Below are 14,573 nucleotides of genomic sequence, written 5' to 3' on the forward strand. Positions count from 1 at the left end.
CGGAGGTGGTGGATGCTCCGCAACTCTGAAAGTCATACTCTGTGTGTATTGGTGGGTGTAATTGTAGACACTGGGTGAACTGGGGCAGTTAGTGCCTTGCTGGTGTGGGGAATGAAGAATTCAAACCCTTCTCCCCACAAACTCAAGATCACTTTCACCCTTGCCTAAAAGGCGGAATATCAGAATTGTAGGACTGGAAGGGGCCTCGAGAGGTCATCTAGTCCAGTCCCCTGTGCTCATAAGTATTATCTAGACCATCCCTGACAGCTGTTTATCTAACCTGCTCTTAAAAATCTCCAATGACGGAGATTCCACAGCCTCCCTAGGCAATTTATTTCAGTGCTTAACTACCCTGACAGGAATTTTTTCCTAATATCCAACCTAAACCATCCTTGCTGCAATTTAAGCCCATTGCTTTTTGGTCCTAGCCTCAGAGGTAATGAGAACAATTTACTTCCCTCCTCTTTGTAACAACCTTTTATGTACTTGAAAACTGTTATGTCCCCCCTCAGTCTTATCTTCTCCAGACTAAACAAACCCATTTTTTTTCCCATCTTCCTTCATGGGTCATGTTTTCTAGATCATTAATCATTTTTTGTTGCTCTTCTCTGGACTTTCTCCAATTTGTCCACATCTTTCCTGAAATGCACCCAGAATTGGACACAATACTCCAGCTGAGGCCTAATCAGCACGGGGTAGAGCGGAAGAATTGCTTCCCATGTATTGCTTACAACACCCTTGCTAATACATCTCAGAATGATGTTTGCTTTTTTTTGTAACAGAGTTACACTGTTAACTTGTATTTAGCTTGTGATCTGTATGACCCCAGATCCCTTTCCACAGTACTACTTCCTAAGCAGTCATTTCCCATTTTGTATGTGCGCAACTGATTGTTCCTTCCTGACTGGAGTACTTTGCATTTGTCCTTATTGAATTTCAGCCCATTTACTTCAGACCATTTCTCCAGTCTGTCCAGATCATTTTGAATTTTAATCCTATTCTCCAAAGCACTTGCAACTCCCACTAACTTGGTATCCTCTGCCAACTTTATAAGTGTACTCTCTATGCCATTATCTAAATCATTGATGAAGATATTGAACAGAACTGGCCCCAGAACTGATCCTTGTGGGACCCCACTTGATATGCCCTTTAGAAGAAAAGACAAGATGCATCTTCTCCCCAGTACGTAAAGTCTCAACTACCTCCTGGTTTCCAATAACCAAAGCTGTCTCCCTGGTGTCCACACCACTAGTGCTCTTTCCCAATACTTTGTCCTACAGTGCAATTATATTTTCAATACAAAAATATAAGAAACAATGAAATTTTGAGGTTAATTAATATAAAAGTAACCAAATGCCACAAGGCATAATTTGATTGAAATTGAGAGAGTAAGTAGGGAGATTGGCTTTAGGGAAGCAGTGCTGAAGAAATTGAAGTTTAGTGTGATGCACAGGAGCACTTGTTAGATCACAACTTTCTAACAATTAGAAAGATGTGATCTAACATTTCACCCGAACAGTAGGAACCAATGTAAATTGCCTAGAAACCATGAAGTATCAATTTCAACCCAAGCCCAATTCCCATGGGCATTGTGAGATCTGCACTTTTACACCAGGTCTGAATTTGGTTCAAAGTGCTGTGTTAAAGACTTTATTCCCAGCTGTGACTGTCTCAACACGTAAGAAATATGAATTTAATGCTGAAGGTATGTGTGACTAGTAATCCAGTACTAGTAGGGATTCATTTTTGAATATTCCACAGCTGTATAAGAATTTCTGGCTCCCTCCAATCATGTGGCATGGCATGAGTGGGGGGAAAAGCGTACTAACTGAGTCTCCATCTCTTCTTGTCTCTTTGGATGGGACTGCCTAGGCTGAAATAAATGTTCATACACCACAATGTCTTTTTAGCTAATCAGGTCTTCAGGAATTAAGATTTATAACTTGAGGTCTGAACTAAGGACAGTTCTTATCTTACTAACATACAGAAGAAGATTTACTATATACATTAAAGAAAATCCATGTACCGGTAATACAAAAATGGTAAAAGTCAAAAATTAAGATCTGAATGAATGTATTCTTTAAATTAGAAAATTTAAAACTAAATGCATACATTATCTTTCCAAATGCTATCAGTTGCTAGAACATTTTCAGTGCTCATAAGATTTTTTAAAATGATCTCTAGATTAAAGCCAAGTTTAGAAAATACCACGTTAAATATACTAAAATGATTAAATACATTACAAAACTTCCTCTCAGCACTTCATTTTTTAAAAATTAAAAAATTCATGCTTTATACTACAAAAGCATATTTTAAATCTAAACTAGTGGATTTTTTAAGAAATTACCAAACACTCTCCCTATTTTCTCTTTATGAAATATGCATAACTTATTTAGATAAACACACCTTCTGAATAGGCAACTCTGTAGTTTAAGCTAATTATGCATGTGCTAGGTGTGCTTACTGGAATCCAAACAAATATATTTAAAAGCAGATGTTTTCTTTGGAAGATTATGTCAGATTCTTTCAGTCAGCTCCTTCTTACAACACAGACAAAAAAGGTCTGTATATAGAGATACTGTACATAAACATTCCCTTACAGGCCCTACATAGCAGACTCCATAACTTAAATAGACAATAGTTATACAGGTTTATCAATCTAATGATGCGGGAACTCTTTTAAAGAACAATATTATTACTTGCTCTGAAAAGAGACACGATTAATTAGAAATACTGTACATAGTAAAATGTAGTGCAGAATGTGACATTTTTTAAATTAAAGACTTAAAACTCCAAATTATGCCTTTATATTTCCATTTCTAAAATATCTGGCTGGTGTAGGTTTGGAAGAAAAGTAGTCCTTGAATTCTACAAGACTTAAAGGGAGGATAAATTGACCACCATGTTTCAGAAAGGTCAAAGAAATAACTGAGTAGCTGCATACATAAAAGGACTGTCCTCAAAACTGAGAGACTCTATAGTCATTGATCAGGGAAAAGACAGGATAATACTTGGAAAGAAGCAGACTGGTTAAAGAATGAAATATTGACATTTTAAAAGGAAGGTCAGGATGAATAAATTGGATTAAATTTCTTGATGTGACTGACAAAAGAAATTGACAGAAGTGACAGAACAAGGAGTAATGGTCTCAAGTTGCAGTGGGGGAGGTTTAGGTTGGATATTAGGAAAAACTTTTTCACTAAGAGGGTGGTGAAGCACTGGAATAAGTTACCTAGGGAGGTGGTGGAATCTCCTTCCTTAGAGATTTTTAAGGTCAGGCTTGACAAAGCCCTGGCTGGGATGATTTAGTTGGGAACTGGGCCGGCTTTGAGCAGGGGGTTGGACTAGATGACCTCCTGAGGTCCCTTCCAACCCTGATAGTCTATGAAACAGACGACATAATCAGCCTGGACTTCAAGAAGGCGTTTGTATTTAGTGTCACAAAAAGCAGTATGTAAAGTTAGCAAGTATGATGGTGTTGGTAAAACTCAGTTTGATAAAAACATATTGGCAGCTGAGGTCAGAGAACAGTGGAAAACAGTATAATGGAAGTGGCAAAAAGAGACTGTTGAGAAGACAAATCTTGTTCAGCCTACACACTGTACTAATGATGCAAAGTCATGAAGTAAATAGTACATATGTGTATATAACATAAAACTATATTTTCAAAACTAGGTGCCTAATGTTTGAAGTTCAATATCTCATGACTCTGCAGGGCTAGAAATGGGAGCATTATGCCACAGAAAAAGAAATATTCCTTCTTTTTTAATGGGACTTCGAATCTGCTTCTCATCTTTGTAGGGCTAGGGGTAAACTTTCAATTTCTGATTTTAGACATAAAAAGCTGATTTTTGGTAATTTTTAGATATCTTTACTATCTCTGAGCCCTCTGAAGTTGGACTCATGGTTATTAAGGCACCTCGCTTCACAAGCAGAAAGAAACAAAAAATATTTCCAATAAAACCCGACATTTAAAAAAAATCTCTTAAACATTATTAATATATATGTCCTGTTTTATGTAGTGTAGAAAGAATACATTATGGTATGTTGTGGGATAATATAACGGTTTTATTGGTACAGTATATTAATTTAGGATTTCCTGCATGACTGACTTACGATTTCACCATTATGATAAAACCCAGATTAATTCATGCTAATAAAAGTTTTATAACCACACAATATTATAAGCACATCCATTATATTTTTATTTATATGTAAATAAGACGTTTTAAATATCTTTCATGAAGATAGATGTAGCTTGTGTAATCAGAGTGCCAACACTGAACTACAGGAATGGGTAAAATTTAGCTACATACGTCTAATGTTCTATCATTTCAATATCCAGGTCACTTCAACATTCAGCCATAAGTTTGGGTCTGGAGCCAATACCACTCAGTGGTTTTACCAGTGCTGAAGATTCTTTGATGGGGAAGGGGTATTGGCAGCATTTCTTGTGGCTTGCTGCTAGTACTAAATTCACTGCTGTTATGCCTCATGCTTTTACCCTTGTTTCAATGTGATAATGTATTATGAAATACAGTTTTATTTTCCCATTACTAATTCATTTAGCTATCGCTAGGAAACAGGATAGAGGTTGTTTACAAGTGTATATTTTTCATGAGTTAAGCACTGGATAATATGTTCATTTCTAGTATTATGTATGAATTCTGAGAGAAAGGTAGAATGAAGGTCGTGAGCAGGGCCGGCTCCAGACCCCAGCGCGCCAAGCGCGCGCGTGGGGCGGCATTTTAACGGGAGGGCGGTAGGCGGGTCTGGCGGACCTTCCGCAGTCATGCCTGCGGGAGGTCCAACGGAGCCGCGGGACGACCGGACCTCCCACAGGCATGACTGCGGAAGCTCCACCGTACGCGCGGAACCAGCGGCACGTCTGCAGGAGGTCCTGCGGAGGTGCGGGACCGGCGCCCGGCAGCGCGAGCGGCGCAGCGCGCCGCCCTGCTTGGGGCGGCGGAATTTGTAGAGCCGCCCCTGGTCGTGAGTATGTATCATATTGGGTAAAATCCATTTGATGGATGTAGTAATTATCCCCAAACCAACTATTATAAACCAGAGACTTCAGAGTTAAGTTTACAGTTAAGAACTCCAAACATGTTAATATAAGAAATGCATAATTAAGGCATCAAAACAACCACAACTCTGACCTGTGATGTCATTCTATAACCACAGGATTATTATTATAGCATTTTACTTGTCTGTGGTCCCAGATGAGATTAAAATTAGTTTTAATTCCACATTACGTTTCTCAGATCTTTTCCCCCTCATGGCATCCCTATGGGGCCTTGTCTGAATGGTAACTGTAAAGTACCTATAATGGTCTCATTCTGTAAGCCTCCATTCATGGAGTTCCCATTGACTGCAATGAAAATTCTGCATTCAAAGTACTTGCAAAGTAGGCCCTGAATACTCAGAGAATATAGATGCTGGATGCAGATACCTCGTTGTTCCAAAAAAGGGGATAGCTCAGTGGTTTGAGCATTGGCCTGCTAAACCCAGAGTTGTGAGTTCAATCCTTGAGGGGGCCACTTAGGGATCAGGGGCAAAAATTGGTCCTGCTAGTGAAGGCAGGGGGCTGGACTCAATGACCTTTCAAGGTCCGTTCTAGGAGATTGGTATATCTCCTATTATTATTATTTTATTTATTATAAAAGTAGACTGTTCCATTACATTTTAAAACAAAACAAAAACCAATCTTCTCTGGTGGTGACACGTCAACAGTCCTGGTTCTTTCCATGTCAACCAGAGGAATCAATCCACTGCCTCCACCAAATATGGAAATAATTTCTACCACCTCTGGCTCTCCAAAGGAATACTATCCCCTTTCTTCTCTAAGAAGGACCTTGCCACTGTCAGCCATGCCATAATTACTTCCATGTTAGAAAAGAGCAATTCACACTGCTTGGGGGTGTATGTGGACACCAAACGCACAAGCTACAATGCATTCATCATTCAACAGCCTGCCTCTTGAGCAACAGACACCAGCATGGGTATATTCCACTTGCTCCTTGTTTACTTCTGGATGAAATTCAAAATGGTAAACTAATTGATACGTAAACACACTTAGGCTAGGTCTACACACCGAAGTTGCATCAAACTAATTTTGTTAAACTGGTGTGACTCAGTGTATGGATAAGCATATCTGTTTAAAACTCGTTATAATATCAGTTTAACATGCACCTGTAAATTTACAGGCATAAGCTAAACCAAGATAAATATTGGCAAATCTCTAAGTGGCACTGACAGCATAACCAGCTCTATGTGCCCCTTCCTCCCCTCAATCCCAGCACAGAAGATCTGTTGGGAGCCAGGCCAAGAAAAAGGAGGCATTGCTTAAGACTACTTTGTGCTTTGATGATCCCCAGGTTTGCTAGGATCAGGCCTTAAAATTTTTAAAATGTATCTAAGCAACATGTATAATTACATGATATCTATCTAAAGTGCTTATCACCATGGTATCCGAGAACCTAGATAAGTATGGTACAAAAACCTTGATATACAAAAACTAAGGCCTGCTCTAAACACAGAGTTGCACTGGTTTAACTAAAGGTATGTTTTCAAATCAATTTAGTTAAACCAGTGCAACTTTATGTGCTGACACCTTTATATCAGTGTAAACCTGGAATCCTCAACTGGCTTTCCTGCTCCTTTGTGGCACAAAACTGGCAGAAGCAGGGCCAGGATTGGGCGTTTATTTTAACATTTTCTTGAATCATGAGAATCTCTGGTATCGGTACATGCTGTAGATTTTGGAAGTCAACTTTGGATAATATAAAAAGCAGTCTTAAAATTCAGCAATATTCTCCTTCCATATAGACCTATTATCCGTATTCAGACAAAAACTGCATTGAACTTCATGAGGTATTTTTCCCCTCTGTGTAAGTAGTACAGAATAGTGCCATTAGTAAACATTCCCAAATGATAAAAATAAGGTTCTTTATGGCCTCAGGCTATTGTAGCACCCAAGACACCTTTTAATTGTAAAGAAATAAGTCATCAAAACACCACTGATTTCTCCAGTTTGCAGTCAAATAGAAAACTACTCTGGAATGTTCAAAATGTGTCACTCCACAAGAATACTATTCTGATTTTTACTGATACGAGTAATTGTATTTTATCACGGCAAATTTACTGGGTGATGGCTTCTAGAGTTTCCCATTACTTGTTTATTTCCAGAGTCCATAACACAGCTGCACGCTGAGATTTGGTTGGTAGGTGTGAAAATTCCTCAGAGGGCTCTTTATTGGCTCAGCAGGAACCTGAAGCACAGAGGCAGCCTTTGAATGTTCAAAGCAGCTTGCTGTAAGACTGATGGTTTCATTACTCCAGTTTTGCCTTCATTTTATTGCTGCATGACAAGGCTGAAAATGAACCTTATTCTTAATGCCTAGCTGCAAATAGTTAAAGCACGCTATGCCTCAAAACAAAAACAAAACAAAAAAAAGGCTGACGACCGTATGGCTATTCCAGGGGCATGTGCAGGAATTTAAATTTGACCACTTTTGGAGGGGCACATTAAACAAACAGATAGTATACACATTAAACCTGGGTTCGGCAACCTTTGGCACGCGGCCCATCAGGGTAATCTGCTGGCGGGCCGCGAGACATTTTGTTTACGTTGACTGTCCGCAAGCATGGCCCCCCGCAGCTCCCAGTGGCCGCGGTTCACCATTTCTGGCCACTGGGAGCTGCGGGGAGCTGCGCCTGCAGATGGTCAACGTAAACAAAATGTCTCGTGGCCCGCCAGCGGATTACCTTGACGGTCCATGTGCAAAAGGTTGCCGACCCCTGCTTTAAACCATATCCATACACGCACATACGTTATATGCATAGAAATAAACAGCAGTGCACTCACCATTTCAACGAAAATCCATGCACCGTGGAGCCCTTTGAATAAATGTATTCACAAATACTTGGCTGTGGTGGGGTCACAGAGCTCCTCTGGCCCTGGGGCTGTGGAGGGGAGACAGAGAGCGCTCCTCCAGCCAGGGCCAGAGGAGCTCACTCTCTCTCCCTGCTGCGGCCCTGGGGCTGGAGGAATTCTGTGCCAATTGTTGGGGGAGGGGGAACCCTGTACCCCTGCTTGCCCCCCGTTTGCATGTCCCTGAGCTATTCAATCAGATATGCATTGTTGATCCATAGCCAGACTGTATTTTCACGAAGAAGGTGTCAAAAGCTTGGCTTTGTATAGTTTTCAGAAAACAAATATGTTCCCCCTCAACAATACAATACACACCAAACCCATGCCATGTTTAAATCAGTCTGCTGTCATGTTTGATTTTCAGCAATATACAGTTGTTTGCCCAGTCAATATATGCTGTATTATTTGCATTTTTCATAAAATGAAGTAATGTATAGGTTTCAGTAGGTATTTGTACATAGTGTAGGCATAATTACAGTACTTATTGTGCTTTACTTGAAAATGGTGCCATAGATAAGTATGTGCCAGGCTCCATATTATAAAACTATTGCTGAGATTTTACACTCAATCTTAAAAAAAAACATCACTGCATGAAAAGTGGTTTACTTTTTCTCAGATGTAATGTAAATAAAATGATTGAAATATTGACCCCACTGACGTTAGCAGAAGTTTTGCCATTTAGTTCAACAGAGCCAAGATTTCAAGCAATAGATCCAAATCATTTATTTATTTTAAAAGACATGGTACATTTACAGTTAGAGGAACAAAACAAAGTTGTTTGCTGTTTTTTTTTTCATCTTTTGAAAATCAAAACAGCTTTGTTTATAAAAATGATCGTTAGTCCATAATACTGACCAGTTCACACTATTTTCAAAATCAAAACCAGTATTTACAGAGGTCAATGGTTATGTTTAAAAAGTGATTGTAAATTCATTCCGTGACTTTCTACGAGTTTTTCTGTTATTACACATAGCGTACTATTGATTAGTAATAACTAAATCTATATTAATGCTAATTTATTTATATTTATGTAAACTAGGGCTGCCAATTAATTGCAGTTAACTCACGCAATTAACTAAAAAAAATAATCACAGGTTTAATCGCATTGTTAAACAATAGAATACCAATTGAAATGAATTAAGTATTTTGGATGTTTTTCTACATTTTCAAATATATTGTAGTCTGTATTGTAATTGAAATCAAAGTGTATATTACTTTTGATTACAAATATTTGCACGTAAAAATGATAAAAGAAATTGTATTTTTCAACTGACCTCATACAAGTACTGTAGTGCAATCTCTGTCTTGAAAGTGCAACTTACAAATGTATATTTTTTTGTTGTTACATAACTGCCCTCAAAAACAAAACAATGTAAAACTTCAGAGCCTATAAGTCCAATCAGTCCTTCTTCTTGTTCAGCCAATCACTAAGACAAACAAGTTTGTTTACATTTACAGGCGATAATGCTGCCTGTTTCTTAATTACAGTGTCACCAGAAAGTGAGAACAGGCATTTGCATGGCACTTTTGTAAGGTATTTACATGCCAGATATGCTAAACATTTGTATGCCCCTTCATGCTTTGGCCGCCATTACAGAGGAAATGCTTCCATGCTGATGACACTCATTACAAAAAAAATGTGTTAATTAAATTTGTGACTGAACTGCTTGGGGGAAAAATTGTATGTCCCCTCTGTTTTACCGACATTCTGACATATATTTCTTGTTATAGCAATCTCGGCTGATGACCCAGCACATGTTGTTCATTTTAAGAACACTTTCACTGCTGTTTTGATAAAACGCAAAAAAGGTACCAATGTGAGATTTCTAATGATAGCTACAGCACTGGACCCAAGGTTTAAGAATCTGAAGTGCCTTCCAAAATCTGAGAGGGATGAGGTGTCGAGCATGTTTTCAGAAGTCTTAAAAGAGCAACACTCTGATGCAGAAACTACAGAACCTGAACCACCAAAAAAGAAAACCAACCTTGTGCTGGAGGCATCTGACTCAGATAATGAAAATGAACATGCGTCGGTCTGCACTGCTTTGGACTGTTATCGAGCAGAACCCATCATCAGCATGGACGCATGTTCATATGAATCTTTAGCACATCTGGCATGTAAATATCTTGTGACACCAGCTACAGCAGTGGCATGAGAACACCTGTTCTAACTTTCAGGTGACAATTTTAACAAAAGCGGGCAGCATTATCTCCTGCAAATACAAACAAGTTTGTTTATCTGAGTGACTGGCTGAACAAGAAGTAGGACTGAGTGGACTTCTAAAATTTTACATTGTTTTATTTTTAATGCAGTTTTTTTGTACATAATTCTACATTTGTAAGTTCAACTTCCACGATAAAGAGATTGCACTACAGTACTTGTATTAGGTGAACTGAAAAATACAATTTATTTTGTTTTTTACAGTGCAAATACTTGTAATCAAAAATAAATAAAAAGTGAGCATTGCACACTTTGTATTCTGTGTTGTAATTGAAATCAATATATTTGAAAATGTAGAAAATATCCAAAAATATTTAAATAAATGGTATTCTTTTATTGTTTAACGGTGCAATTAATCATGATTAATTTTTTAATCGCTTGACAGCCCTAATGTAAATGTATCATAATGACTCCTTTCCCATAAATGTTTTTAACTGTATTACACAGAGGAGGCATGGAACATCTGGGAGTGAGGAAGTAGCAGAGACATATGAAGTGAACTAAATAAAGTAGCAGTGGAAAAGAGTATAAAGGTATTAGAAATAAGAAAGAAAGGAAGGGATGAAGACAAAATTAACAACAAGGGATGAGGATAGGGGAAAGAAGACACCCCATGAAAGTGCTCCAAAGACCACTGAATTTAATGGAAGCCACTGACTCTGTGGGCTTTGAATCACACCCAGGGAAGGGCGATAAACAGGAAGAGAGACATCACAATGGTGAAGAAGAAGAAGAATAAACACAATTTGATGGGGTATTGTTGTGGGGGCTACTCGGTGGAAGATACAGCGGTGTTGCTGTGGAGAGATTAGTTACATTAAACCAGTAGTTCCCATCACGATCAAAGCTCTGTTCTCCTTTATAATCATCTTGCAAATGTCAAGAGGTTTTTAGGGCTAGAAAAGTCATCCATTTTCATTTATTAAGCAGAATTTTAGTATACCAAAGGGACTATAAAGAGATTCAGTGTGTGGCTATGATCACCATAACAGAAAGAAAGTGCAAATATTCTACAACATATTTTGGCCCTAAACGAATATAATGAATAAAGCAATAGGATATCAAACCTGCTCAGTTTAGACTGCCCATAACTGATTATTGCCTTTGGGTATTATTGTGTTCTGGCTGTCTACAGATATTCATTTGTTACCTCAGATTTAAAAAAAGCACTTTTAGCCTGTTAATATGTAGGTCTTTCATAAAACAAGACGTATACTGATGATTTAAATACAAAGTGGAAACAACTACAAGTTTTGTATTTCATTGCTCAAGAGATTGTGGTTTGGTTGATAACTGAAATGACAGTAATTAGCGGTGAGATTTTCTAATCTTACTATGAAGGCAAAACACTAAATCCTTGAAAAGGCTAACTGTTGAAGGAGGACAAAATATAAAAGTCCCATGGGAAAAAAAGAATTAGAACAAGATTAGAGTTGATCTCTAAAGAAGTTAGAAGTTGCATATCTCTAAAGAAAGGCCAGCAGAGAAGGATTGATTGGTAATTTCAAACTATTCTCATTACTATCAAGGTGTCTAGATTTCATCACTAGTGCTGAGCAGAAAATGAAAGGCAAGAAGTGAAGTGGTTTAATGTTAAAAAAGAAGAAAACTAAGAAACGTGCAATTGCATGGGAAGCCCACACTCTTAAGGTCCCAATAGGCAGTAAGAAAGAGCACCAGCATAACTGATTAAGGTGGTACAGATAATTGAAGATGTAATCATGACTCAAGGGACATAACAGTGTCATTTATATGAAAATCTGAATTCTGCTAATTAAAGCTATACAAAACCTTTCTTTCTATATACCAGCATTATAGAAATGTGATTATATCTGGTATAAGAAAAAGGGAATAAAGGAAGAGAAAAGAAACCATCAATGTAGTGGAATATTTTCATAAGGTGACTAGAAATATGGGGTTCCTAATTGTAACTTTGCAAAAGACCCTTGAAAAATTATAGTGTGCAAAAGTTGTGATTCAGCCACTGAAGAACAATAACTGCAAAATGTCTGTCATGGCCAGAGACAGATGGTGGTAAAGAGAAAATCATCCACAAAAGGAAAAACGGCAAGCTTCAGCCTCCTCTTGCTTATATCAGATTAAAAATCAGGATGGACTGTACTGATGTCAGTGGAATATTACTACTGTAAAACTGGCATAAGTGAAAGGTGAATCAGGCCTTGCAATTTTCTTACATTTTTTAAAATGTACTTTAAATGTATACTTATGCTGATGCCAAGATTTTTCTACCATGCCATTCTAAAAAGCCCTGCCTCTTCTTAGCATTAGCAGTTAGCAGCAAGAGAAACCTGAGACTTTCCAAAATGCCAATTCAAAACTGAGGGAAATGATAATATAGTATTTGCATAGTTGCTAATATAATTATAACAGAAAAACATAAAATCAATTTCTTCTAGCAGTTCTTGACATATCCATTGCTTTCAGTGAAATCTGCATCAGGACAATGTAAAGTAAGTCCATGAGAGAGGGATGGAGAAGGAGAAATTAAACAAATCAAAGTGATAGAATGGGTAAGAACAGGAAGTATGAAGGAAAAGAGTTAAAAATAATGGCATGACAATTTTAGTATGAGAGACAGTTATATGCAAGGCCTAGAGTTTTCCAATTGTATACTAGGTAAAAAAATGGTGTTCTCATATAAAATTCAAATGCTAGCAGTTTGCAAAATCCATCTTTTTAATCACTGAATTTCTAACTTCAGAATATATATATATATATATAAAGAGTATATTTAAAATATACAATCCAGGTGATTTTTTTTTTTACCCATTTAGAATTAAACTGAAACACCACTCTAATAAACACAGAAAAACAGAGTTCAGAACACCGAATTATAGGGTTTTTTTATGTAAGAGATTTGTTGACTATGATGATGTTAGTTTTAAAGATAACTTGGTAATAGTTATTTTAGAAGTAAGACCTACACTCCACTTATGGATCTTTCAAGTACGTCCTTAATTTTTTTTTAAATATAACTAAATGTTTTATTCAGCTCAGCAAAGTTTTAACTAAAACCTTGACTGTAAATAAAACAATTCAATGTATAAGCTGATTTCTTTATTTGAAGTGACTTCAGCTTATGCTATGACTATTTCAACTGCTGCTATTGCTTAGACTAGAGACTTAAATAAAGCCAGCAAAAGTGATGCAAAAATGTTTAATAAAAACAATGGATGCAATTAATTATTATTCTGGTTACTGCTAAACTGACTTCACCTTTAATGAGTGTTTAAGAGATGCACACAAGCATATCGGTAAGACGGTTACATTTGTGGGTTATGTTAACCAAGACTGTGATCCATTTTATTTGAATGAAAACAAGTTGAGACTTTTTTAGGAATTTTTCTTGGCCTGCTTTCTATTAATAAAGGCCATATTCCTCTCCCATTGTTTAACATGATGCTTACTGGCTTTAATAGTGCTGACACACGAGGAACAGAGATGAAGCAGAACATACACTTGGGAAAATGACACAGTGAGGTATCTGATGAGAAACCCCAAACTGCAGTTGTAGAAGCTGTTGGGTATGTGTGATAATAATTTATTACAAAGAGGGTGTGTGCTGATAACCCATAACACGGACACACACACCCTATTGCTTCTACTCTTTACATATCTAAAAGCAAGTATCAAACATGGTATTCTTTGAGAACTAAAACATATTATAACCATTTTTTATTCTTACCTGTAGCAGGGCTGCAAACAAATATACTGCTATAAAAATTGGAGTCAAAGAGGTATGACCACTTTTCATTAAATGGATGGTGTACAAGAAAATTAAATGTCCAGGAATCACCAAAAGGAGAAGAACTTGGGCTGATTTGTTATTTACTCCTGTAATACAAAAAAAAATGCCGTTTATCCCTTTGAAAGCTGGAAAATATTTTTATCAATAATAGGAGTGCAAATTGTACCTTTCTGGGAAGGCATGCATGATTTTCACCATCAAATTCCCTCAGAGTTTCTTCTATGTTTAGTGTTTGCCAGGGGATTAACAGGACTGCTGACGGTCTGCTCTGAATCAGACCATCCCCTGGCCACCTTGATTGGGTTCCTTACCTAAACATTACCACCCACTTTGAATTGCAGTAGGCCCCTCCCTATATGTTTCCTCAGGAGAGGGAAGTTTTGGCCACCCTTGCCTTCTACATAAGTCCCTCAGAGGGCTTTTTATATTGCTAAGCAGTAACTTCACATTCACCTATTTTTTTATTTATTAGTTAGAAGTACATTTAATAAATATCAAAGAGCAACAGAAGCTTCTCAAAAATCAACTCTTGCCAAAAGCTATCACACATTTACAAACGGTACCTTCTGTTCTAAATTTAAGGAAAAACTGTGGAAGTCGGAGCAACCATTGTGTGGCATGATGATAACAACTTGACTGGAAACTTCCCA

The 14,573-nt window shown here is 37.5% G+C and overlaps 1 protein-coding gene across 3 annotated transcripts in view; it reads right to left on the reverse strand.

Moving 5' to 3' along the window:
• SLC41A2 (solute carrier family 41 member 2) overlaps positions 1-14,573 on the reverse strand; it is a 94,025-nt gene that overhangs the window by 2,949 nt on the left and 76,503 nt on the right. For all 3 annotated transcript variants that reach the window (XM_039484617.1, XM_039484612.1, XM_039484623.1), the window contains one exon: positions 13,861-14,009. In XM_039484617.1, coding sequence (XP_039340551.1) covers positions 13,861-14,009 — 149 coding nt within the window. The remainder of the gene's footprint in view (positions 1-13,860; positions 14,010-14,573) is intronic.

The sequence above is a fragment of the Mauremys reevesii genome, linkage group 1 (assembly GCF_016161935.1).
Source record: "Mauremys reevesii isolate NIE-2019 linkage group 1, ASM1616193v1, whole genome shotgun sequence".
NCBI classification, from domain to species: domain Eukaryota; kingdom Metazoa; phylum Chordata; order Testudines; family Geoemydidae; genus Mauremys; species Mauremys reevesii.